Source organism: Sebastes umbrosus, chromosome 2, assembly GCF_015220745.1.
Source record: "Sebastes umbrosus isolate fSebUmb1 chromosome 2, fSebUmb1.pri, whole genome shotgun sequence".
In the NCBI taxonomy this organism is placed as follows: domain Eukaryota; kingdom Metazoa; phylum Chordata; class Actinopteri; order Perciformes; family Sebastidae; genus Sebastes; species Sebastes umbrosus.
Genome location: NC_051270.1, coordinates 25,806,081 through 25,833,142, shown reverse-complemented (window position 1 = coordinate 25,833,142; position 27,062 = coordinate 25,806,081). Strand labels below are relative to the sequence as shown.

The 27,062-nt window shown below is 41.5% G+C and overlaps 1 protein-coding gene across 10 annotated transcripts in view; it reads right to left on the bottom strand.

Annotated features, from left to right (window-relative positions):
- Positions 1-27,062, bottom strand: part of sox6 (SRY-box transcription factor 6) — a 154,842-nt gene that overhangs the window by 37,370 nt on the left and 90,410 nt on the right. For 9 of the 10 annotated variants that reach the window (XM_037790351.1, XM_037790329.1, XM_037790387.1 and 6 more), the window contains 4 exons: positions 26,244-26,416; positions 24,267-24,335; positions 7,673-7,796; positions 3,020-3,099 (listed from right to left, as the gene is read on the bottom strand). In XM_037790351.1, the coding sequence (XP_037646279.1) occupies positions 3,020-3,099; positions 7,673-7,796; positions 24,267-24,335; positions 26,244-26,416 (446 nt within the window). The remainder of the gene's footprint in view (positions 1-3,019; positions 3,100-7,672; positions 7,797-24,266; positions 24,336-26,243; positions 26,417-27,062) is intronic. The other variant, XM_037790360.1, reaches the window with a different exon arrangement.

The window sequence follows — 27,062 nt, the reverse complement described above, 5'->3', positions numbered from 1 at the left end:
GTGAAAATTATAGCTTGCCATGCAGCTGACAGGAAGAGATATTTTAATTGGGGGGGCAGCCTATCCAGCCATATGTGTGTGTGGGATTTTGTGTGTGTGTTGGGAAGATAAAGAATAGATGCAAAGGTGAAACTAGAAAAGTTGAGGACAGTTTAAAGGGTTATTGGAGTATTGTGCTTGATGATGCATGCAGAATAAACTCAGTAGCACGATAAGTAATAAGCGGGGGTGGCTTCAATCATCTTATTATATTTTATTTTAAGTCGTGTTTTTATTCAAAATAATGTTACCAGTGGTGTATAAATTACAAGTTGCATAATTATAACACTGGACATAATGTGTTAATTTCAAAGTATCTGTCACATTTTTTTTTTTACTACAGGACCCTAACGTCCAGGCCACATAGGACACGTGAGTAGCGCGTGCACTTCGCGGAACTTCTTGCTTTTTATGCCGGAGCCCATATTAACAGGTTAGAGCTTGGCTGCGTATCAGCTGCGTCTTTTCTAAAGATTCAAGCCTATTTTTTCCATGTGCTGCGTGGTTCAAAATAATTTTTGACCATTGATTGACATCACACCAGCAACATTACTACAGTTTTAATGTTTATATCTGTAGACTATGTCACAGACATGGAAAAAAAATATTTCTAACTCAACACTTCCCGTTTCAAAATAAAAGCCCTCTATCATTTTTTTCTGTGAACAGAATTCCTTTATTTGTTAACACAAGGCTTTTATTCTGAAATATTTGCAGGACAGTGTTGTAGAAAATGCGATGACTTGCACGGCTCCTTAAATGAATAGACTACTGGCTTTTATTTGTGAATTATTATTATTATTTACAAATGAGCACAGGCTTCTTAACCTTTTTCTGTATAAAATAAATATAAATGACATTTATAATGAAATGAAATGGCCATTATGAGAGACAAACTCTATGCAGAGTGGACTCCACACGCGTGAGAGAGGCAGCAGTTCAGAGAGGTAGCTGTCACGCGATGCTCATGCGTCCAGAGTGTACCGGCCGTCAGACACGTCTAGAGTGCAGCCACAGCATTGCACTACTTTCAACTCAAATTAAATCAAATTGTTTTTATCGTGTTGTTTTCCTCTTGTGATTTTGTCGTTTATGAGAAGGACATTTTTTCTGCTTCTTTTGTACTCATGAGTCCTCTCTCGCTCGCTGTCACACATATTGGAGTATACTTTTCAGTAGTTTAATTCTGAAGAAGAAGGAGGAGGGTGCCGGTGCTATTATTGCTCTAAAAGGGAGGAGACAACTCAAACTTAATTCCATGTCTGGCTTGATATGATGTTTTTAATCATAGCCGGCTCCCAGTGCTTTGTAGAGGAAGTGGTGGCAGTCACATGGTTTGTTGATCCCAGCCATGTAGAAAAGGGCATGTTTGACTTGCCTTGCTGTTTTAAGGGGAGTCTCTATGCAGGGTAAATAGCAGCCAGCAGGCGGAATATGTGACAGGCTGACAGACTTCAATTAATGGAAAATGCACCTCTTTTTGTTTACTGTGTTCTGTAAAGGTCAGCCAAGTCATGGTCTTGGAGGCACTGTTTTTGCCCATTCCCAGGGTTAGATACATAATCAGAATTAATCACTTCAGACCCGTCTCCCCTCCTCACCCCAACCTTCAGATATATGACTGTCTCATCTGACCTCATACACCATTATAAATAGACTCTGCATGCCTGTCTGAACCACCACTCCTTTCCAATGGACTTCTCCATGATACACAAACTAAAGCGACACATATACGCTCCAGGTTTCACATACGCAGCCTCCACCTTTCGCTCTCACGGACACACGTCTTCAGACATGAGCAGACTCATTTAACACCTTGCGTGCTTCTAATAGCTCTTCTCGCGGCTGCATAATGACGCACAGCTCTTCAGAGCCAGCTGCATGCATTGTTAGAACTTGCCAAGGCTCGTTAACACTGACAGTGGTAACCTCAGAAGGACAAATGCCACATATATCAGTGTGCAAAGAGATTCCCCCCTCAGTCTTGAGCTGTTCTTGACATGCTTCTTTCTGCTGTTGAGCATCACATGTTGCAGCTTTCAAGAACTTTTTGTTGTTGACAAAGCAGCAGTGGCCACAAAACAACATGTCAGGGGAGATGCTTTTTAATCCTTTGTTTCCTTCTTTTGTTTTCAAAGATCTGATTTAACGTTTCAAACAGACTTAAGATCTACAATTACCGAGAACGCCAAAGGAAATGGATAATTAGAGAAGCAGCAGTGCAGCTGAATAAATATAGTTGTTATTCAGCTTCCTGTTGCTACTTGTATGCTTTTTTATGCAAATAAAAGTCGGTTAAAACTTAGCAAGGGAATCATTATCACCAATTTGGAAACAAAGATCATGCACAGGCTGAGGGAAGCCCTGGTAACAGTGGTATTTATGATTGTAACAACAAGACAATTATCTATATTAAACATTATGGCCTCAGGTTAAGCCCTGACCTGGGTTCAGCTTTTTTTAAAATGCTGTGTGAGAAAAGTCCTGGAGGAGCCTGTAGGGCTTGGAGCCTATCCCAGCTTTTTATGTGGCTCACTCTGTATAACATACCATGAGTACATATTAAAATTACTCAGATTTTTCTGTCCATTCTTTCTTCTCATTTGTCTTCCTCACAGAGATAGCATTAATATTACAGTGCTTCTACTAGATAAAAGCAATAAGAAGGAGATTCTTTGCTTACACAGTCAATTGTCTTCTGATAAATTCACTGACAGGCGATTAAAGCAACCAAAGTGATTCTCATTCCCTCTAATAACTATTATCTTCCTTAACTCCTCTGTCTGGCTGAGCTAGTGGGGATAAATCCTCTATAAAACAGGATAAATTACATATGTAAGGTGATAAGCGTGTGTGAGCTGGGGGCCTCCAGGATTATTTAGTGCGCAGCTCATTACTTAGCGTACAGCTGCTTAGCCATCCTTTCTACCCCGGGCTTGGCGGGCGTCCCTAGCATTCTTTGTCATAGCACTGTACATACCTGGAGCTGGAGGGGGCTGAGTCCTGACGCTGCTGCAGCTGCCATTGTGGATGGAATGAACTGCACCGGGTAGTTATCACCTGTCAGCGAGGGAGGGAGAGAGGGAGACAACAATGCATACAGGTTCAGACAATGAGCCGGCCCACAGCGACCAGGCAAGTGCCAACACGGATCCCGGGCCCTCCGCTGCTTTGCCACACAGCAATGTGGCACATTGCAACGAGCCCTCGGCTTCAAGCCCAAACATCTGCATTAACAAAAGGGTAAGCTGGTTTGACTGGAGCAGGATTACTTAGGAACGTTCTGCGCCATTCCCTCCCTTCCTCCACCTGCACAGAGCTCCTCCTGGAAATAACTACTACATAGTTTAACAAGTTCTTTTAAGGTTTATATGTGTATGTGCATGTGTTCAGAATAAATGTTAAATATCTCCCCTGGTATTCAATTAGCGGTCGTGTAAAAGGACCAGCATGTTCATACAGCTGTAGACTTGTCTGGCTATTGTTCAACACTACATTGTTTGTTTCTGAGTGATCGCTTTGGCAGCGCAGTGAAAGCACTTGTGTGCAAACTGGTTAGAACAAGTGTGTAGTCACAATAACAAGGTTTTAAAAAAAACCACACATTCTTATCTCGCACATCGCTGTGATCACGCAAGGAAGAATGGGTGTCCAAATAGCAGCACTATTCATTACTATTCACTGCTGTTGGCCTGCCATCAGCACGTATGTCAGACAGGGATATAAAAACGGCTGCTGTATGAGTGATATCCACGGGGGTGTATAACTGAGTACCAGACGCTTTCACACACTCAACCTAGTGTGTTGCAATGGACAGAACAGCCCCAGTGAGACGGTGCAGCGTTGGTTTGAAGCATGTGTCTGGAGGAGGGGAGGTGGGGCGCACAGTGGGAGTGGGGAGGGGTAGTTGGCCTTCGCTCAGACCCCACTTCTGCCTGTCACTTCTTCTCACAAACATATGGAGCCATTAAGCCACAGACAAGGTAAATGTATATACCTTCTCTTTCACTTTGCCCTCACCCGCTCGCCTCACTTTGCAATCTTGTACAGCACAGCACAATGTGATACGGGCCATGGAAATTCAATCCCCATTTAGTAGCAAATAAAATCACACGGCAGAAGTGGTTTCAAATAGTGCTGGGCGCACTGTGGTTATTTCTACACCCCCTTTTTTTGGTATCGCTTTCTCTCCGTCTCCCCTCTGTGACGTAGGGTTTGGGAATAATAAATGGCTGGATGTCTTTGGATGTCATGTGAAACCTGGGGAGGGTCATGTGCTAAGTGAGCACACCACCACTGCTGGGGGGGTCTCGGGTCTCCAAGGTCTGGGTTTTGGGTGCACACAGTCGAGGCACCAGGCTCCAGCAGGATGGGCGCTGTGCCAGGTTAACGTCACTGGTGAAAGGGAATTACATTTAAAACTGTGTTTTTTATTTTACTGGCCATGGCTGGTCCCATGCCCAGAGCCTGGATTCTAAATGCTAAGGGGGGTGGGGGGGTGGGGTGGGGTAACGCAGGTGACGCCATGGTCACAACAGGCTATATTTCCCTGCTCATGCGGTGCCATGAAATATAAGTCATAGGTCCGCAGAGGGTTGACAGACGTAGCAGAGACCTTTCTTAGACCAGATCAAATGATGATGAATGAAGTATATGACGGCAGCCCTCAAACTTGATCTTCTCTTTTCACTGGCTCCTAATTCTATTGAATTACCAAAGCTGTTCTCAGAAAAACGGGCTGACATGCAAATAAGAATACAGGTACATACGACGGCGTATTAGGGTCATTGTAGGTAAAATAAATAAATTATGGCGCCGGGGGAGGGGGGTAATATTATGAGAAAAAACTCAGACTCAAACTCATTTCCGAGATTAAAGTCATAAATTTACGAGAAAAAAACTGGGATATTCTCTGAGATTAATGTGGTAGATTTATGGGAAAAAAAAATCCTATTTACGAGAAATAAATTAGGATATTCTCTAAGATTATAAAGTCATAAATTTGCGAGAAAAAAATGAAAAATTTGCGAGATTATAAAGTTGTACATTTATGAGAAAAAAAACTCGTAAAATAGTAGAATACAAAACCATGGTAATGAAAATAGTGAGGTATTTTTGATTAGGATCCACATTGCTTCACTTTGCAAGGTTGGATCAACCTCTCCACACTTATGCCACCATTAAACACTGCGGTAACGTGAGCCGCAGAGTGCAATATATTATTATTGTATAACGCAGTGTGTTCAGAGTAATTTCTTCTCAGGGGTTGTTTTTTAGTGTTAGCTGTGCTGAAATAAAAGACACACGCCTTTATGTAATCAAAGATAGACGTTGTTCGTCTCCTGAAACTTCTATAATATTTGTACATATGTTAATAAAAGAATACATTAAGAACATGAAAGAAAACATGTATATGTATCTTTCCGAGTTTTTTTTCTCGTAAAATTATGAATTTATAATCTCATAAATTTGCCACTTTAGTCTCAGAGAATATCCAATTTTTGTCTGGTAAATTTATGACTTTAATCTAAAAAAATTCTCGGAATATTACCCCCTCCTTCCCGGCTCTGTTTATTTTATTCTTCTTATTATTATTATTATTATTTTTACCTACAACGGCTCTAATATGCCGTCGTATATACATTTTTATATTGTTGAGAGTTGATTCTTAAGTATATCTGATGAGGCCATAAAGTAAAAAACACTTAAATTACCAAACATGATTTAATTAATTTAAATTACAATGTATCAAGAAAAAAAAACATCTCCTAAACACCTGAAATGTGATAAAAATACAACTTATAAAATAAAATAGCAAGAGGAAATGTCAACTGTCAGCAGGATGTCTATGAGGAAGACTGGCAGAGGAACCGAAGACTATTAAAGGCACATCAGACTGAATGCGGCCATGTCTGTGTAAACAGTGCAAACGGACAGGGAAGTCTATTTGTTTAAAAGATGAGTTGATGTTTCTATGACTGTGCTCGTCTACCATGCAACACCAGGCCATTGAGCACAGCCAGTGGACGGGGTGATGACTTGCCACTACGGTGCCAGAATGACTCTGTTGCCATGTGAGCGCCACAGGGCTGGGGGTCATAAGCAGCGGTCCCTGGGAGATTTCTCATAATGATAACATCAGATTAGTGTGCCTTAGTCTTGGAAGTGAATGCTTGGCCACTCACTTCATGGAGAAAGGACACGGCAGCATCCTGTACACCCTGCAGGTGGTGGTGATAACATTGTACTCGCTGGATATATTGTGTATATTGTTGGCCGAGGAGCAATAATAGAGGTTTTTGAAATACCTCTCCTGACTACACGAGTCATTTTCAGACCCCCTTTGCTTTTTCTTCACCAACTCATGAATTATGCACGAGCTATACACATGGCGACCCCTGACCATGATTCCATAATAGCTCCTGTTATTTGAACTAAAACATTTTCCGTGTCAAACCTATTGCAGAAAGCACACTGGTAAAAGACTCCCCCTCAGGCACTTTGTTTAAGCTGTCATGGCTCCATAGTTCCAAAATAGCTGACTTTCTTTTTCATCCTGTGGTTTTATAGTTAATTCATTAACTGCACTACCACACCTTTTAATGTTTCTGCTGCGAACCTGCTGACTTTCCAGTGTTTCTTTTTCCGTTTTCTGTCCTCTTCCTTGTTCTGGTACTGGTTTATAACAGACAAGAGGACTTTCCTTATTCAAGCTGACTCATAAATCCTTTTCTCTTTGACAGTGAGGTTTTCATCCACGCAAGACACTGTCTCCTTCTATTTGCATGCGTGGGAGTGAAAATAGGAAAACTTTTTAAAAAGCATTCAAATTCAGCTAAATTTGATTAAATAACTAACAGACACATCTAAAAAAAAAAAAAAAAAGAACGCTAGGCTCTGGGACTAAGTAAGCCATGTGAGGTGAAAAGCTTAGACTGAGAACAAGGGAGCAATGAGCAAAAAAAAAGGCCATGGATATATGTTTATATTTAAAATAAGTACAGTAGTATGTGGTGGCACATCTTTAATTTTCACAAGGATATAAGGGTGTACGAGGTTACTGCTTTGGCAGGGCATCAGTCAACATGTTGCAACAATTTTTCTAAAAACTTTTTTTTTATTTTGAAGGTTGTGGAAGGCTTTTCTTTTACTAAATTTAGAAGACAAAGGGAGAGAAAGAGGCATGCTGTTACAGGCAATGCAAACAGTTGTACATGCAGGAGAACCTGTTCCTTACATCATCCACAAGCTCTCCACCTCACAATTGTCTTTTAATTACTTCACTTCACTATCAAAAGACATACGTGTGTGAAACTGTAAGAGGGGAGTTGCTTTTTATGCAGATAACAATAGGAAGACTTTTCATCTCCTGAGTTTTTGGATCTCTAACAGTGGATACTTGGAAAACAATTACAGAGCCAGCACACTCCTGAAATCTACTTTCATGTTGAAGACATGTTGACATTCCTCTGCTTCTCTGCCCATATCTATTGTTCCACATCCAGTCCAGTCCCTGGTCTCAAGTCCAAGTTCAGACCGAGCATGCCAGTGGCCTCAAGTGTGTTTGTCGTTCAGACTAAAAATCATAATTATGAATAAAAGTGTAAGGGCAAGCAGAGAGAAAGTTTCATACCTGGCTTATAAGACATTCCCGGAGGGAAGAGAAATCCTTGCTGGGCGGCGGCTGCTGCTGCCAGAGTGCGTTGGTCGTGTGGAAAAATGGGGATCATGAGCGGAGGCATGTGACCCTGGACCTGCTGAACAGATAGGGAGCAGAGATCAGAGAGAGGCCTAAGCACAGGCATAGTACACAGAAACACAGAGCCCACTCAGGGGGGGGAGGCCAGATCACAGCTCCTGCTAACGCGTGCTGACAGGGGGCTCTGCGGCACCGACGGCCCTCCTGTGCTCGCACAATACCTGGCCGGCCTACGCCTGCTCTTAATCCGAAGCACAATTTCACCTCGGTACATCAAAAGGCCCCTGCGTACGCACATTGTTACAGCATCATTTTAGAAGAAGCAGCGTGCAGGACGGAGAGCAGAGAGGCTCAGGAGGTCCGTCTGTAGAGAATTACTGTACGTGTTGAAAGAAGCATTCACTGACACCATTGCTGTTGCAGCAGATACAATTTAGCAAGAGGATTGTTGAATGTATTACACAGGAGACCCTCACCTCGGGGTAAGATCAACTACTCACATAATCTGCGATGATCATTTATTTAGATGATAAAAGCCTAAAGACAATCCAGTAATTTACTACTGTTCTCAGCAGAGGAAAAATAGCAGGCGGTTGAAAAGTGCTTGCCGCTCGCTGTATTTCATTTTAATGTCATTCTCTGACTGTCTGTTCCACTCACATATTAACCTTCACCATCCAGTCTGTTGCTGACTTGCCTACTGGGAATATCAACCCAAACTCCCTGCATGTGTGTGTCAAGGGTGGGTGAGTAGCTTATGTCTCAAAAGTGGCGTGTGTGGGGTTTTTTTTGCACACATGTTGCAGTAAGGTCCAATCTTACTGTCATCCTCTGCTTCCTGAAGCTCTATGATGGGGAGCAGCCTAGCTACCATGGGCCTGCAAGGGTTAATCTAGCGCTGAGCCAGGCCATCTCAGGGGAACCTGCCTGGAAAATGGGTTAATAAAGGTCATCCCCCAAAATAAACACTTTACAGAATGTTTCTCCATTCATCCCTCCTTAAAATCAACTCGCAATAAAACGGGTCTGGGTGCAATTACTGCCGCTGCATTGGGGCATGAAATCAACCTGCTCTGAGCAATGACTTTCCCCCCATGTTCTGGCTGAGGTCTGCTACCATCTCCACTTTTTCAGCCTGCGCTGCTCCCCCTGTAGACCCTTTACCGGAGCAGTCGCACCCAGTTTCTCTCACAGCTAGCACGCTAAACCTACTTAAAAGTGCTTTATTGATCTGTCCAGAGGTGCCGAGCTAGACTGAAAACTAAATAAATAGAACCGTTTTATGCCTACTGAGCTTTTACAGAAGTGCAAGAGCAGAAAGTGCATTATAGAAGAATAGAAAAGTATGTAATTCTTCCAAAAGTAATTCTGTAAAATGTGCTGTAGCCGAAGAAAAAATAAATGGCCAAGGAGACTGCGACAAATGACCTTAAATAAAACATTGCTTTATAGGGATTTGAGTTCCAAGTTTCCAGGCTGAATGGATGAAAGATGAATCTTGGCCTTGCATGTATGGAACATATGGAAAAACACAATAATTAATGTCACAACATGAGGTAGGGCCAGTGACAGGCGGGGGGACACTGGGGAACACAGCTTTTCTCTGTCTGTGTATTTGGACTGTAAAACCAGATGGAGTCTGCTGCTGAATGTGCGGTAGTCACGGGGCAGAAAGGGCTCCCTCAAGTCCACATCGCTCCAAGTATGTTACAAGTGTGCTGCATGGTAGCTCATACATTTTCATGAATTAACTAACATGCCTCAGCAGTAAATTAAAAGGTACTTCGATTTTTTTTTTTCCTAAAAAAAACCAACTGTCAAATATTTTCCAAACCCTCTCCTAAGTGAAAACCAGTTTGTGAGACTGCTGTACACATGCAACCTTATTGGTCTAATGTAAAAGACACTCATAAACATAATTCTGATCAGCCTTTTTTCAAAACACACTGATCCACAACCAGCTGCTTCATGAGAGGAAACAACAGCTAAACAATGAAAGAACCATTTAAATATTTTTTCTAGCTATCCCATATCCCATAAATTATTTTAAAAGACAAATGTAACTGCATTAATTAATATGACAGAATCATACAAGAGATGTCTACAGATTATACACAGTATATATATACCGAGAGACAGCCAGCAAAAGGTGTCAGACACTTGGACGTATTTTCCCCAGCAATAAATGTAAATTATATCATTTCATCTGGGATATCGGCTTTTATTACTATTATTATTTTAAAATATGGAGCAGAATATACAAGATTCAGCGAGGCAAGGCAGAGTGTGAATGTGCGTTGAAGGGGAAATAAATGCATAGAGTTTGAATAGCTGTGATTTGCAGTAATGAGCTCCGCGCATTAAAGTTTAATTAGTTTGACTAATGTCAGAGAAAGGCAAATCAAAATGTGAGGAGCTTCAAGGTGGCAACAAATAGTGGAGGTTAGTTGAGCTGTCAATTAACAGCTGGCACAGTGGCTGAGCAGATTAGAACATTTTCACAAGTGCCTTAAAAAAAACACTGCTAATATAAAGTAGAAGAAAAAAATAAAGAAGTATATTTTTTTAAAAACTGAGAAATTGTGTTCATATGTGCGGCTTCCACTCTCCCTCTGTTACTACAAACCCAACCCCCCCCCCCCCCCCCCTTTTAAGAGTTACCCTCAAGTTCATCTATGCATGGGCTGAGTGCCCAGGATATTTCTATTGCCAAGATGATCTTGAGGAGTCTGAGAATGAAGTGGAGCAGATGTGAGCGGGGCACTTGGGCAGCGTCCTCTCTTCTCCTCGTAAATACAGCGGCATTGTTGTGCTGGCACTGCTCTTCCTTTGTCTTAGCACTGCTAAGTACTGGATAATGTCATTTCACACCATCTGCCCCCAGGCTTCATTAAAGATACATGAATGGGCTATCTTATGAGGAACAGGTGCTATTGTTTGTCCCTCAAGACCCGGCACTAAGGATCTGACTCGGAATACTTGAAGAGGAGCATCTGTAGTGATCAGTCAGACAGACTTGGCCGAGGCCCCCGTCTCTGCCAGCAAGCACTCCAACAGAGGTTTCTGGGGGAACTCAGCCGCCTTGCAACATGTATCATCAATTCAGATGACCTGATGAAGTCTGTATCAGGCCAGCACGCAATCTGTTTCCTTCTCAAGGAGACGCTGGGGTTTGATAAATAGAACCAACTTGCAGTTCTACTGAGACTAGGATACCATATAGATACCATATTGCGGAAGAGCCTATTAGGTTTATTTTGTAGGGGTGTAAGAAAATATCAATACACTTGAGTATCATGATATTATGTTTTGTGATATTGTATTGATACTCAAAAACACTAATTTTAATTTACATTCAGAGATTCATGGCATACAGTGGCTCAGATTAGGACTGCACAATTAATGGAATATTTATCACGATCACGATTTTGCGATCGCCTATGATATTTATGTTTAAATTGCGTGAGCTGCTTATCAAAAATTCCACTGCATATCAAATCAAACGCTTCCTAAACTAACAGACAACCACCAGCTGGCGATCGAGATGATTTGGCTCCACTTTTGGGGAGCTGTCATACCGCTGCATGCGCACCCTACAGTCTTATGTCGTATTTTCATGCAAAGATTTGTACATTAGCAAGAATGTAGCACACGGGGAAGTGAAAGCAGCGCTCTGTTTATGTAAATGTGAAAGTGCAATAAATAATGAATAATCATGATAAATATTCGTGATCTCAAAATGGCCATATTCATGCAGCGTATAATCGTAGCTCAGATTGCATAAAATGTAGTGCTATGATGGAGGATCTTAGAAGGACTGTGACAAGATTTTATGCATATGGCGGTGTGTTCTTAATACTATGACTGTTTTCCTAAAATCAGATTTAAAGAAATCGCAATATAAGGCTTTGCTTACAGTATCGCAATCTATTGAATCGTAACCCCTGCATCATGATATGTATCTTATCGCCAGATTCTAGCCAATACACAGGCCTATTTATTTTAGTCTTACTGTACAGTACAGAACAACTTACTTATTATTTTTGCAATATTTAGTTCAGTCACACCTATGTCCTTGATATGTTTCTTTATGCCAAAAATTAACCTCTTTTAGCTTTGCATCATTGAGAGTTATTGAGAAAGGCTTTAATCATCCTTTTTTTTCCAATTGATCATTCATATCAGCATATAAAATGTAAAAAGTTAAAGTACAAATTAACCAAGTTATACAAAAAAGGATTAACAGTAGCTCGGCTGACTGTACAATGATTAACAGCAGCAGCCCATCATGGGGTCAGACAAACGACGAGTCGTACGCTTATCTCTGAAGTGTAAATACACTCAAGGTGTAAAAGATGAGGTGGACTTAAAAGAGCTCCCTTTATTTCTCCTAGCACTTACAACACACGCAATATGCACACACACGTATACACTCTCAAATTCAGCTCTAATACTGCATTAACCCATGAATATTGTACTTTTGCTACTACTAGATTTATTTTGTATTATTTCTAAAAGGCTTACTTGTGGTGAAATAAAAGCATATTTACATGAAAAATACACTTTTGTGATTCTTTTCTGACAAGGTGTGTGATTAAAAATCATTTAACCTTTTTACATTTTTTTCTACAGACCTGTATTGAGCTCAGGAAATGCTATAAAGTACTGGTGATGTGAGCGGTTTCGTTTTTATAGACGTGTACGCATTCGCCTACAACACACGAGCAAGCGGCTCCAAAACACCGAGTGCTAATGGAGATGTACAGCGCATTACAGCACTGACTTGGGCCCCTGTCAACACCCATGTTCCTCACTGTCTGTTACAGCCTCTACAAAGCACCCAGGAGGCCTGAAAACCCCCTGCTGGCTTTCCCTCTGAACCCCCTTACACTCCCATGCACTGATCCACACTCACTGGCTATGCACCACAATGCGCTATGTGAAGGAAACTGGGAGAGATTTTGTTTTTACTGCCAGAATCAGTCAGTATTAACAAGATTAATAGACAAAAGGGGCAAAAAAAACACCTACCTTGTTCTCACTGTGTTTCATGGTTATTAGCTGGAAAGGACCTGTGAGATCCTGGGGTCTAACATCCTGATTAATTGCTACTTGACACCTTTTAACACACCTCTGACACATGTGCTTATCTCGGATATAATCTGCATTCATTTGCCTCGAGGAGACTTGTGAAAAGTAAAACCTCTTTCAAGTATTTTACGAACATACCGACAACAATACGGGCTCAAGCAGCCAAAAAAATTCACATGGTGATGATGCTCTTAATTCTGTACAATCATTTAGATTATAACAGGCGCCTTTCCCATTAGGAAAAGATCACAATCACCAGTAATCATTTAGAAGAGGACTCACGTTTTCACTGACATCTCATTTTAATAAAATTACTTCCACACTTTAGTAGCTGTCAGATCCGCAGCTCTCGCTAACCTTCTCTTTCACGTTTTCTATAGGAGGGGTTCTGTAATTTCACCCAGGGAGGATAGACTCCAGCTGTTGCTGTAAGAACTGATAGTTCACACTTTGTCCCCCCCCCTCGCTCTCCGCTGAGCTGCACACCGAACGCCTGCGAGTAGAAATCACCTTTTGTGATCCATTTAAAGCGAAAGTGATCTTGAGGAAGCTGGCAAGTCTGGCTACATCCCAACAGCAGCACACACAGTAAAACTGACACTAGACAGCAGGATATGTTTAACACCCGCCACTGTGTACACAGCCCGCTGGGTGTACACTGTACTGGAGCCTAACCAGGAGGAAAATCACTCAGTGGTGGAAGCACTTCTGGGCTGTTGAATCTTCTGTGTTGCTTCAGGAGTTTTTTCCCCCCATGAAACAATCAGCGGTTTTTAAGCGCATATTACTACAGGTCGCTTATCAGCCGGTTATACTGCTGCTGCTGCTGTACACTGAACAGTTACATCACACAGCAGACGCACACATTGATCGAACAGAGATGTGATGGTGTTTGGATTTGTCTGTAGCTAATGGTAATCAGACAAATAGATCAATACATTTGAAGCAGACTTTGATGCTCCAGACTTCAGGTCTTCATGTTACCACCCACCACACTAGACTGAAGCACATTATTCCTGCTCGCCTGCTCTGAAAATGGGCACACGGAGAACGGGGAGGGCAAATACACTGGAGAGGTTCAGGTCACTAACAAAGGGCCCTTGTCCTAGTCAAGTCTCTGACCTTTCTCCTCACTTCCTTCCTGAAATCGTTTCCCTACGAGAGTCAACGATAGAGCCAAAAATCAACAATGTACAAGCACTAGCATGAAGAAAAAAAGCCCCATAACATTTCCTCTGAATTGTTGGGGTGCAGCTCCGACTCTGACAGCAGCCACTGTTTGCTCAGGTTTGAGCGTAACGCTGCACATCAGTCATGCCTGTGTGTGTGTGTGTGTGTGTGTTACACTGAGTGCTGTTCAGGATAAAGTGCAGCAAATCCAGACACTTGAGTGAGGTCAGCCCATCCAGAGGGAATAACCAATAGATGACTTCTTGTTCCACTAATTCCTTACACAGTAAAACAAGCCTTCTTGGAAAACAGCCATTCCAATATGTCTACATTAAGTCGATGGGAGCTTGAAAGCAGGGTAGTCCAACCCTCTGACCCGCCTCACACACCCCACCCCAAATCCCTCCACTCCAGCCCTCCTCCTCCGTCTCATCGCTCCTCCCGACTTCCTTGGAATTCTGGGTAAAGCTGCAGGCTACTGTTTGCTTAAATACGCCGCCTGGCATTTACAGGATTTCTGCTCTAATTTAATGTTTCAGTATTAAATGTTGTAGGAAGAATAATAAAAGCTTGACCTCGAGCATGACGCAAAATGGTAAAATAAGCAGAAATAAGTAAAACAAACACATTTATAGATAACAAGTCAGCGCTTGTGCAAGCACATTTTAAATTATGCATTGATACAAAAAAAGAGTTCAGATGCAAAAATGCATTTCTAGACATGAAATGTGGTCTGTGTAGGTTCATTGTAAATTGTGTGCATAGAGGAAATTCTTTAAATGTCTAAAAAAAATAGATTTGATATAGAAAATAAATATCAAAGTCAAGCCTTAAGGTATGTTGTTCCTTTTTAAAGCTTTTTCATTGGTGTATGTTCAAGTGACCAAAGAGATTTTTCTCTCCATTACATTACATTGTGTGCTTGATTCTGAACACACTAAAATCAAAATGCAATCCTACACGCTGACACGATGTATGTCATGAATTGTGTGCACACGGCAACACAACCCTGCATTTCACCCTTTAAATACTGATTATTTTTAGCAGTAAATTCAGTGTTATTTTTCCGAAGAAGCTCTTTTTGGGGGGGTGGGGGCTTACATGGAAATAAGAATGAATATTTTTTTTTCCAAGGTCTGGCTATAAAATTAAGGTTCGCAGTAAACTGGCCAAATCCACGGGGACTCCCTCAAACAGCATGTGTAATGACGGGAGAGAAGAGAACAGACATAAACAAACGCACAAGTGGGTTTGGGGCCGGCATCATTATCCTGCGTATACATCCTCGCTGTATGGAAACGGAAATAAGTGAAATGCCTCGGACCCTCATTGCAGGGGGGAGAGTGAGGCACTAAAGAACATTTGACACGGGCTAGTCAGATAGTCAGCTACAAGCATGTGATGTGAACAGGGCAGGGGGAGTGGAAATAGAGGGATTTAAGTATGTGAGGCTTATGAAATAATGTGGTTGTTAAGGTTGGAAATATTACATCTTCAACACTTTGGAGCAAGTAGAGAGACATAAATGCTCCACTGTTAACTGTTTTGTGTAGTATAAAAAAATTCTAAAAATATATATTCCCTTTAGACTTGGCATTGCCTGTGTTATATTTCAATATGAAGCATGTTTAATTCTTTCTTCCAAGATTTATATAAAATTTGAAGGAAAAACCTCTTTTCCACTTATGAGAAAAATGATTCTGTCTGACTGTGAAAAAGAGGACCACCCCTAATTTGTGTAATGGTATTGTCCACAGTACAGCTGGGTTTCCCCCTCTGTCCCGTCCTCCAGTCACAGACTGAGGCTCTGTCTTCTTCAGTGTTACCTCCCAGCTGCCGGGGCCACACATAACAACAGAGCCCATTCTGTTGTTCAGCAGAGAGCAGGCCCGTCAGGAGGGGCAACTTTATTATTAGAGACTTTCAAACATGCTCAAATATCCTTGCCTATAATGTTGATTTTGTAAAAAATCAAACAAGAGAGGTAATATGATGACTTGTTTGATAAATACTGTACAGGTTGAATTAAGAATTAGCGATGAAAGTAAGGTATTTTGAAGAAAAAAATAGACAGTTCTGTTTCTATGAAAAACCGTGCAGGACAAAATAGCTCATTCATTGTGTTCTGTCGGGGACTGCTTGGACTCTCCTCCGCCCCAAAAACAAAAAGCTCCTTTTTTTGCGTCGGGTCATGGGCTGAATGCTTTGCTTTGCCACCCCGGTCCTAAGAAAACACGCGCCCCTTTCTCCCTGCCGGCTGCCCGTACACAGTAGAGCCTATTAATGCAGCTCCTTCTCCCTGTGAGCGTGCCCACTGCTGAGGAGGACGATGGCCGCGCAAAGCCAACGCAAAGACAAAACAGTTTGCACAACATTAGCAGAGAAAACACCAGTCCATGCAGAGAGGGAGAGGAAACTAAATCAACATCACACTGGAGGATGTGTTCTCTCCCTCAACTGATATTTTCCTTATGAGGGTAAAATGGACGTTAAGTGTAGGTGCTCGGTTAGTGGAGCTCTGAACAGGTGCTTTATAGTGATATATAAACAGAGCATGAAAGTGCTTCATTCATCATATATATGCATGTAAAGAAAAGATGTTCAGTTATCAGGATTATTTAGCACCGTGATTAATTTAAAAGGCAAATTCCCGTATGCCTGGTAATCTTCTGTCTTGCGTCTGTTATTCTTGTCACTTCTTGTGAGAACTGATAAAAGGGCTGGAAGTTTGTGTCATAAATTAACCCGTCCCACGGCTGCTTTACAAACCCCTCAGGTGACTAATTTTAAGTAGACCCTCAGGTGTGATTTCACACATTACAGCCGCTCATGTGGCACCTCTCGGATGGAGCCTCTTAATTATCGCTGCTTAAACTGCTGAGGTGTCTGAATACAAAAGGCCAATTACACAAAAGCATGGCTTTATTGTGTCATTTACGGCAATAATGGATCTATGTTTGTCTACATTCCTACCTCATTGGCGAGGACGCAGTACAAGCGAGCATATGTTTCATTTGACTGCTTCTAAATAGACTCAATAAAGCCAGTGATCAGTGGCTACACAAAAAAGGAGACGGCAACATGACCTAATGGGCCTGCAGACCGTTCAAACAGCCTCTACTGTTTATATTCTTAAAGCAAGACTTTGTTTTAACAGACCAACTGCTTCATTTGCAAACCATCGCTGCCGTTGCTGAGGTTGTATCTATTGCACCTTTTTGTGCATCATTAAGTTTTAACAGGGCCGCGATGGCTTTATTGTTTAAACTGCACATTACTTTGTTTAACGTCAGCATTTCTTCTGCTTCCTGACAAGAAGTCACATTTCATAACTAATTAAATTGATCCCTCCCTCCCCGCCGATATAGAGTCCACTAACTGGAATTATTTGTATCCAAGTGTCAATATATTAAATCACAGGGGCTAATGAGTCGGGTCACCGCTTTCTTTTATCTTCAGTCTTGCATGTGCACATCTTCATCAGCTAACAGTCTCCTTAAATGGAGGATGAACATGCTGGACTGAGCCTCCCTGGGCGAGAGCCAAGCCCGTCTGACTAGGCTGTTAATGCCCCCACATAATCCTACTAGCGGGCTAACACGGAGCTCCTCAACACAAGGAAAAGCACTGGCAGCGCAGCGTCTACACAGACAGCGAGTGAGCACACAGCAGCACACTTAAACACACACACATGATCATTTCCCTGCTCTATTATTCTCTTATTATCATGCTAACAGTTCCAATCTAGCTGTGCTAATTGGGGGACTTACACATTCTCTTTAACAATGTCTATTTTTGCGCCTTTTTTTTTTTTTTTTTGCCAGTGCATTAATAAGAGTCTCACACTGAGAAAATCATTTGTGCCGGGGAGACAACAAAAGCATCTGAGAATACACAAATTAGCGCTATTATCTTTGTGCAATTACCATACAGCCCTGTGTTTATTTAAACTCATCTGATTGATTTTAAATATTTACCATAGTGTTGTAGTTTGGGAGTCTTTGCTTCTCCAAATTGGTAACCAAACAGAATCAGAGCATTAAATTATACTGCACTGGATTGGAAAGCATGCATATTTCTTTTTATAATAACAAAAGAAATGATTACAGACCAGTACTACTAAAAGCCAATTTATCATACAGGCCAAACACCAATTTGACGGCATTTTTTTTTGTTCATGCTGGGAGATCTGGTTAGATAACTATTTGTTCAACACTAGAAAAGAGATGTAAAAGTTTAATGCTTAGTTAAAAAGCTCTACATAGAAAATAATAGCAGTCTGCTGCAAAGAATAATTGTAGAAGCATCAGGCTGTGAGGGGCTTGTGAGCAAACAGTTAATACAGTCTGATACAGGCCAATTATTAGGGGGCTTCTCAGTGACAAAGACCCTAACATTGACTTTTGGTGTAAACGAAAGCAACAGCCATCATTAAAAAAACAGTGTGTTTAACTGGGCAGACTCTACAGCCGCTGAATACAGAAGACACTTTAACAGAACTTCCCCTGTGAATTCTCTGGTTTCTTTGTAACAGAGGGAAATGGGAAATCCATGTGCAACTGACTAAAACACACTTCTGTCGGGATATTATTTTTCTCTTCTAAAAATATATATAAAACTGAAAGTAAACAACCGTATGTAAGGTAATTCTGTCTGTATTAAAGGAACAGTGTGTTACATTTCGGGGGATCTATTTGCAGAAATGGAATATAAAATTCATAACTATGTTTTCATTAGTGTATAATCACCTGAAACTTAGAATGATTGTGTTTTCGTTAGCTTAGAATGAGCCCTTCATATCGACATAGGGAGCGGGTCCTCTTCATGGAGTCCGCCATGTTGCTCTGCCACGTTTCCACAGTAGCCCAGAACAGACGAACCAAACACTGGCTTTTAGAGAGAGCCTTCAGCGTTTTTACATTACGTGAAGACCACCGCAGTTCACTGACATGCTTGTGAAACTGTTATGTGAGCTACAGAGTGCAAAACCGTTGTACCGCCAGCCTGCGTCTGACTTCCGTTGCTCCTAAAGTAGTGTTATTATGGTATGGATGGCCTCTGAGTGAGGTGAACGGCATCACCACGGTTTTGCACTCGGCAGGTCACGCTACCACAGTCTTGGAAAGAGGGGGATTGAACCGAGGGGTATTCAGTTGGTTGCAATCTGCAACCATACCACTAGATGCCACCAAATCCTACACACTGTACCTTTAAATTAAATAAGTATTGTGAAGAATTACTGTAGATCCTTGTTTTATCGGACCACATGTCTGTGTATCTGTTGTCCTCTGTCTCATCTCAGAATATATGCCTTAAGATCTACTGCTAGATTGTCCACCTTTATATTGCGGGCAGCTAAATGCTGGTGTAATTAAATTTCATCTTTAATCTCAGGACCTTTAGCATCTAACCACTGGACGCCCGCATGTCTCCCACTGTTTCTTTACACCATTAAAGACACATGTGAGAAAGCCTCTAAGACTTTGAAGTGTGCAGTGGACAACAATATACTGGCCTTTTTCTCTTTTTAAATGGAAGGAATACACACATGCTGTCTGTCTGTATGTGTGTGTGTGTATCTCTGTGGACACAAGGTTAAAGGTAGGACGTAGAGGCACAGATAATGTGTGTGTACTGTACATACAACAAGGTTGGAATTTAAAGATAGGCCATATAGGGAGAGAACGAAAGGTCAAAGGGAGATAAATAGAACCAGACTTGCTTGATGAACACATCCTTTAAGTTTTCAAAAACAGGTGTGTAAACAACACGGTAGACAATGGCCTCCATAGAAAGCTCACAGTGTACTCAGGGTTGGCACATCAATGCCATGGCCAATGACGAATGACGTTGTCATGATATTGTGATGGATAAATCATTTAAATGAAATGATTTGGATTAAAAGTGTCCCTCTGTTTCATCTGGGGAGCTCAGGTCTCTCCAGCCTGTTTGTGAAGATAAAGTTCACCCTGACCTTTCCGCCAATATTTATTCTCTTGATGTGTGTATCAACACGTGGGTCCCTGTGTGCCTGCGTACTGTACGCCATCGCCTCCGTGCATGTGTATGAGTATCTGCGTGTGAGAGTCAAACCATGGTTTGTATCTTAACAGAGCCATCCTTGAGGAATGCATGAGCTGGGGTCATTACCATGGGAGAGGTGAGGAGATGGGTGCTTGCTGCATGGCTATAGACAGTAGGGGTGGGGGAAAAAATCATACAGCTTAGTATCGCGATATTTTGTGTGGCAATATTGTATCAATACATGCACGTCAAGTATCGATCTTTTATTATATAAACTATTAACCTCTTTACGATGCGACGTGCCGCTATTCTATGTTTCAGAGGTTGTAGTGGGCTTAGTCTTAAAGCTAGAGTGAAGATACTGGTAAAACCTAAGGAATCCATTGGTACCAACTATGTCATGTTAGCTTGTCGGGAAGAACACCAAAACAAAAAATGCTCTGAAGTTAGGCAAAATTTTGGCGAGGAAAAACTGGCATGGCCATTTTCAAAAGGGTCCCTTAACCTCTGACCTCAATATATGTGAATGAAAACTCAGTGTGAAAACTGTATCTTATTAGATAAAACAAATGTTGAGAAACTGTAAAATTTGCAGTTGAAAAAAGGTAATAAAGGTAATAAATACCAGTATATCTTCAGCATATCGCAAAATGTTTAAAATCGCAATAATATATATCATTCTGTGACTTAAGTATCGTGACACTATCGGCCTCTCATATGGAAGAAAATGCCAGCCAACTGAGTCAACACTCACTGATGATCAACACGATGCTGCTGCTATTAGGAGCAGGAGAAAGTGGGCGCGATTATGAAACAGAAAGCCATAAAGAGGAGACTCAAATAATGCTCAGTGTGCCTGAGTGAAAAACAGGACAGTGTACTCATTATTTATTTTCTTTTTTGTATCTCCCAGTCTCTACACACAGACTAAGAGGTAACTTATGAGATAAACCAGTTCTCTGCTAATATATATGTTTAATTGTCACATGTTACTTGGTAGCGTTTCAAATTTTCAACTAAATGAAGAGTTAATCTTATCCCGGGATTGAATTAGTGCCAAGACGATTTCAACGACGAGGATGGACTGAAGGAATACAAACAAGCTGAGGGGAAACACACACAAAGCCTTGAGCTTTAACTTTTGATAAGCCCTCCCAACACTGCAATCAAAACATCTGCTATCTTAAAACAAGTGACATTGTAATCCCGAAGGACAAAGACTAAATCTCTATCGCTCTCTTGTAGGAATGATGGGAAAGGATAAAAAAGAGAGATGGCTATTCAAAAAGGAAAACTTGATTAAAATGCCTTGCTCCAAACCTCACTAACTAAACCTCTACACACTTCTGACGGATTCCCTTCAATCCACATGCAAAAAAAAAAGCCTTGATAGAACATACATAGCGTGCCAGCAACAATCTCCACTTGCAGTCCCCATGGTTTTATTGTTTGGACAGTTTACAATGTCCACTGATGTGATCAGTTACATCATCAATACGAGACAGTAGCTTAGGCTCTCTCTGGGTTTTCTCCCTGAGGCCAAAACAGAAGGACTTTGATGGCCAGTGGGGTCTCCCAATAAAGTTTAGTGCTCTCCATACTAATAGCAGAGTAACTCAATCCCCCAACACTGCTCACCACTTTGCTAAAAGTCAGTGACATACAGGCTAGGGGCTTGTTTACAGAACTAATTAAGTCAAAGCTGTTATGTATTAAAATGGCCAGGGCATTTTTAAGAGGCAGCAGTAATGAAAACAGAGTGGCAGAAATACTTCACTAACTTGCCCCTGACTCTCTTTTATCTGCTCTCTTCCCTACTCCAACTTAGAGGAGTGGCCATCACCACACTGGATATTTTAGGTTAGGGAGAGAGAACACCGTCTGCTTAGAGGCTGATAAACAATGCTGCACACGATCAAACTTATTTGAATTATTTAGAGCGATCCCTGTTTGTTCTCGGTAGGTGTTCTGCCTGCGTCGTGCAGCCAGCGGAGGCTGATGACGGGCAGTGGATCAGATGGTTTCTGATCGTGGAACTCCTTTGTTTAATTGTGGATGTGGCTTTTTTTTCTTATCAACGAAGATCTGTGGCACATTTGGTCAAGGGAGATGCTGGCTAACTGGGCTCTGCAAGAAAGGACTCTACTTGTATCTCTGTTCAAGTGTTTGAAATGGATATTTAGAAGTGCGTTCCCATACACACTCAACCCCCCACCCTCTCTCAAAACTATGCATCAAGGGGAATTTTCAGGTATCATTTGCCTTTAACTTTGTGATGAAGGCAAGGGCCTTTAAAAGTGAGACGCATTAGGGCTGTGCCCTTATGCTCAATGAGCATAAGTAAAGGGCCCTCCATGATATGAGTAATACTAGCCCCTCAGTGTATAAGGTACTTCATTTTAGAGTGTTTTCTAGACAGCGTGTCGTGCTCCGTGCTTCTCTTCGGTGGAATTATTTTTCTAATAGACTGTCCACTGGTCTAGGCATGTGGCTTCACAAGAACATGTTGACAGTACGGCCTTTCTCTTTCGCAAAGAGCTCTTGAAGGAGGCATTTTCATGTCCTGGCAGTAAATCTGGTTGATGCGCTAACTGATGTTTGAAACCAGAAGTTTGCTTTGCCTAAGTGTATCATAACAACCTGAGTATGCAGCCCGGTCCCATGGAAAGGCTTGTGAATGAATTCAACCCATGCAGTCTGTACTGACTTCAATGTAATGACGTAGGATAAAATTGGAGAAGAACACTAATGGTGGGTGGTTGGGAAGGTGGATGGGTCCAACAAACACAGGACATTCAACTAGGAGACTGGTGTTCGAAACCGATGTTTTTTTTTGCAAGTTACGTTAGTGATGTTTGCGACGTGTTTTCCGTACTGACAGCCCATTCTCAGGGTTAGGGTTAGGGCTGTGTCATTTTCACTGTACAAACATAGTAGTTTTAAGCCCAACCATGTAGTTCGTTCCTAAACCTAACTATAGTGGTTTTGTAGCCTAATCCTAAAGTGACTCCAAGGGGCGTGACAAAGCGGCGGTATGTGACGAGTGGGGATGAGAACGTGTTGGTACTGATGTTACATTGTGTCCGTACGTATTTTACTTAGTTTACGTACTTATTTTAAGCCCTACCATGATGTTTTTCCTAAACCTAACTAAGTTGTTTTGTTGCCCCCTGCTGGTACTGCATGTTAATACATGCGTGACACTGACACACTATCCTCTGGTGGACAGGCGGGACTATTACATGCTTTGTCGTGATATTGGGTTGGTGTATGATACCCCATAGGAGAAACTATTCTTAGGAAAAAGAAAATAGTATCTCCTGAGTGGAGTGCTAAAAGGTGCTGGAGGAACAATTTGTTGCAAGTAAATGAAAGGACAAGACGGGGAGTCGTCAGCAAGAAGAACAAGCAGTGGAGGAGGAGGTGAACGGAGAGGGATGTGCCTGACACTAAGCACACCCAGCGAGATAACGTTAGCTACACACAGACAGCCAGGCTCACAGCCTTGACCACTGCCAGTGACCAGCCCTGGATAACCCTGTACTGTCTGACCATGTCCAGCTACAAGCTGCCTGGGTGGTCTTTCATCACACCACTGTATCACACGATGAGACAGGCATACACACACTAATGACGATGATAATGTCTAGCATGACAGGTCAAAAACTGGAGTAACACATAAACCTACAAGAAGAAGAAAAAAAGCTCAATGCCAGCCACACAGCATAATGACAATGTAAGTTTCAGTTGCTCTGCTGTGTGAAAGCATACCACGTTGCCCTTCTGGGACCAACTCGCTTCAGAGGCATTTACCAGCCTCTTTCATGTCCCCCACCTCCAGGCTCTTCTCCATCAACAGGACTCATTAGCTGCTGTTGCCCCCCTCCTCCCCCCTCCTTTTTTTTGTTAGTTAAGATGTGCTAATTATTCTCCTCCATATTTTAAAGCCCTCCCGATTACCAACAGGCAATTAACATTTGATGAGAGTGATGAATGTTAGTGTGACACAAAAAATTAAAGATAAAAAGACAAGACATTTTTAAAAAAGATGAGAAGGAGAGGCTAACAGAAGTTAGCAATGATATTTACTTTAATGTCTAATTTTATTGATCTAAATCCAGACATGTGGCTCATGTGGTGAGAGCGGTGGTGCACCAATTACACAGAGGAGGAAGATATGTTGTAGAAGTGAGAGGTGTAAGCTGCCGGGTGTTAGAGGCCCAACAGAAACACATTGACTGACCTGGATCTGTTGCTGGAGGAGGTTGATTTTGTGCTGCTGCTGCAGAAGCTGCTGCTGTTGTCTGGCAATCTGGTTGGAAACAGAAGTAAAGATTAGAAGATTCCTGGTTAAAACTGACATAAAGAGGATTAGGAACTATAATCATGTGATGCTTTTTTGTTCTCTTTTTTAGTAGGAACTGCATGTACAACACCAGAGACACTGATCCTAAATGCTATCCAGGCCAGTTACAGTGTATGAGAACATGTTACAATAGTGGTTACAATGGAAATAATTAAGCAGATTAATGACGGAGAATAATATTACATTTCTTTTCTTTGACAAAAAAATGATTTTATAACCAAATTGCTGCGAAATCTGACAAAAACATATTTTCAATTTTCCTAATGAACATGAAATGAACAGCACAGTCAAAACTAGTGGTAAAAGAGAATAAATGATTTACAGGACAGACGAGTGTGGTTATGATGGAGATAACTGGTGCAGGCAGCGTACGGGTGACAGAGGTCCCTGCCGCCCCTGAGTGACGAGCCGCCACGCCGCAATCTTTCTAATCCCAGCAGTCCCCCTTTCTACATGCCCACTTCATTGAGCATGACAACCTAGTTTTAAGTGTCATTTAATTTTCATTTTTAAATATAATTACAAAGTGTTCACTGTAAGATATCGGTCGTCTGCAAATGTGTCAAGATTAATTTGTGCTGGCTTCCTCACGAGTGTCAACAGTTAATTACTGTGTTGTATCTTGATGGCTTGATGACATTCGGGCTCCCAGCGGGCTCCCTCTCTCCTCCTCGCTCTCTCCCTCTCTTCCTTTTTATTAATATTCTTCCATTTTGAAATAAGATCAAATAATAAAATATCTTACATCGCTGTTCATTTACGCTGCAATGTCCACAAAGTCTACACAGTTGAGTGTAGTTTGCAAATGAACACCATTGATTGAAAAAGAAATCAATACTGTTAATGTATTATTAGTGTACTATGACCAAATGCATCACTCCAAGGTATATGGTCTATCTGTTCATTTACCGCAGGAAGGTCTGAGAGTGTGCTGAGAAAACTCTGAGTGAACTCCTTGCTGATAATTGACTCATAGCCATTAGGGTGGCTGGTGATAATAAAAGTGTCGCCCGTGTGGATAGTTTGTGTCCTTATTTCTTCCCAGACATTAACACACTTCATGGCCTCTGCTAATTTGCTGATTTGTACAATATGGCTCATTGGCCTGATTTGTGCTGCAAATCTAATGCCAGGCTTGTCCTAATAGGAGTCGATTTATAAGATAGAGAGGACTTCCATGTTTAATACAACGTTTCATTCGCACATTCCCTCGCATTTGTTAGTACAAGTCATAATAACGTTTTCCTACCACGCAGCATAAATGTGGGCGAGAGAGCATGACCGAAATATCTGAGGTAATATAGAATATAACATCTCTTAAATCTAATATTATTCCAAATTCCTGCCGAGGAGGAAGATTTTATCGGCATATTTCAGCCATGAAATTTAATATGAAATAGAGAGTCAAGTGACAATTTGTTAAAACTGTATTTAATGGGGTTTATTATAGAGATGGAATCGGAAATAGAGTAAACAAGATTAAAGGAGGAAGGGAATGTTTTAAGAAAGAAAGAAAGAAAGAAAGAAAGAAAGAAAGAAAGAAAGAGAGAGAAAGACGAAGAAAGAAAGACCGAAAAAAGACAAAGAAAAAAAGACAGAAAAAAAGTCAGAAGAGAGAAAGAAAGAAAGAAAGAAAGAAAGAAAGCAAGAAAGAAAGAAACACAAAGAAAAAAAGACAAAAAAATACAAAGAAAGAAAGAAAGAAAGACAGAAAAAAAGACAGAAAGAAAGAAAGGTGTGTAATATGGTATGAGGTGAGGGGGTAAATGCTAGTAAAAAGCTATTTATCTGGGGTGCAGCAAGAGACAAACAGAGACACTGTGAACGTGAGAAGAAGAAACAGTGAGCAGTTACCTGCTCCTGCTGCTGACGAGCTAGCTCCATTTGCTGCCTCTGTTTCTCCATCTGTGAGGCGGCGAGCTTCTTCTGTTCGTCGTGTGCAGCCAGGAGCTGCTCTCGCAGGCTGATCAGCTGGGTGATCATTGTGGAGAGCTGGTGCTCCTTTTCTGCCAGGCTCTCTGGAGTACCTAGAGAGAGAAGAGAGAGAGAGAGAGAGAGAGATATGTCAGGAGTGTAAAGGATAAACACAAGGTGGAGAGCATGAGTCATAAACACACATCAGGTATGTGTTATATGTGTTATGCATACCTGAAAGAAAAAACTGAAAAAGTACACAAAAGGTTTCATAGTGGCCATGATTAAATGACCAGGGTGGAGGCTTTTGTAAAAAAAAAAAGCCTGCAGAAGGCCTCAGTTATTATACACTAAATATAGAAAAGTGACCATGCTGCACACGCCGATCATCACATTGTGCTATAGTACTGTACACAATGTATCATACAAAGAAAAGCACACAGGCAGTAACCAACTGCAGTGAATTCACTAGAAAGTGTTAAGGTCATACACAGCCTGGAGTTATCTATTTACTGTAGCTGGTGTTCACAGCTCTCACAGGAAGAAAAGGGAAGGAATTGTTCCCGGCGTATAGACAAAGAGCTGCGGGGAGCTGTCAAACTGAGGTGGCAGCTTATGTCAGACTAGCAGGGGTGAATATAAAGAAAGTGTTGAGAGTCAGTGTTAGCCTCAGAACTACACTACGTATTCATTATTCCAGCAACACATTAGAGGAGGAACTCCTTACAGACTACTGAGAAAGGATTGTTGTCAAAAAAC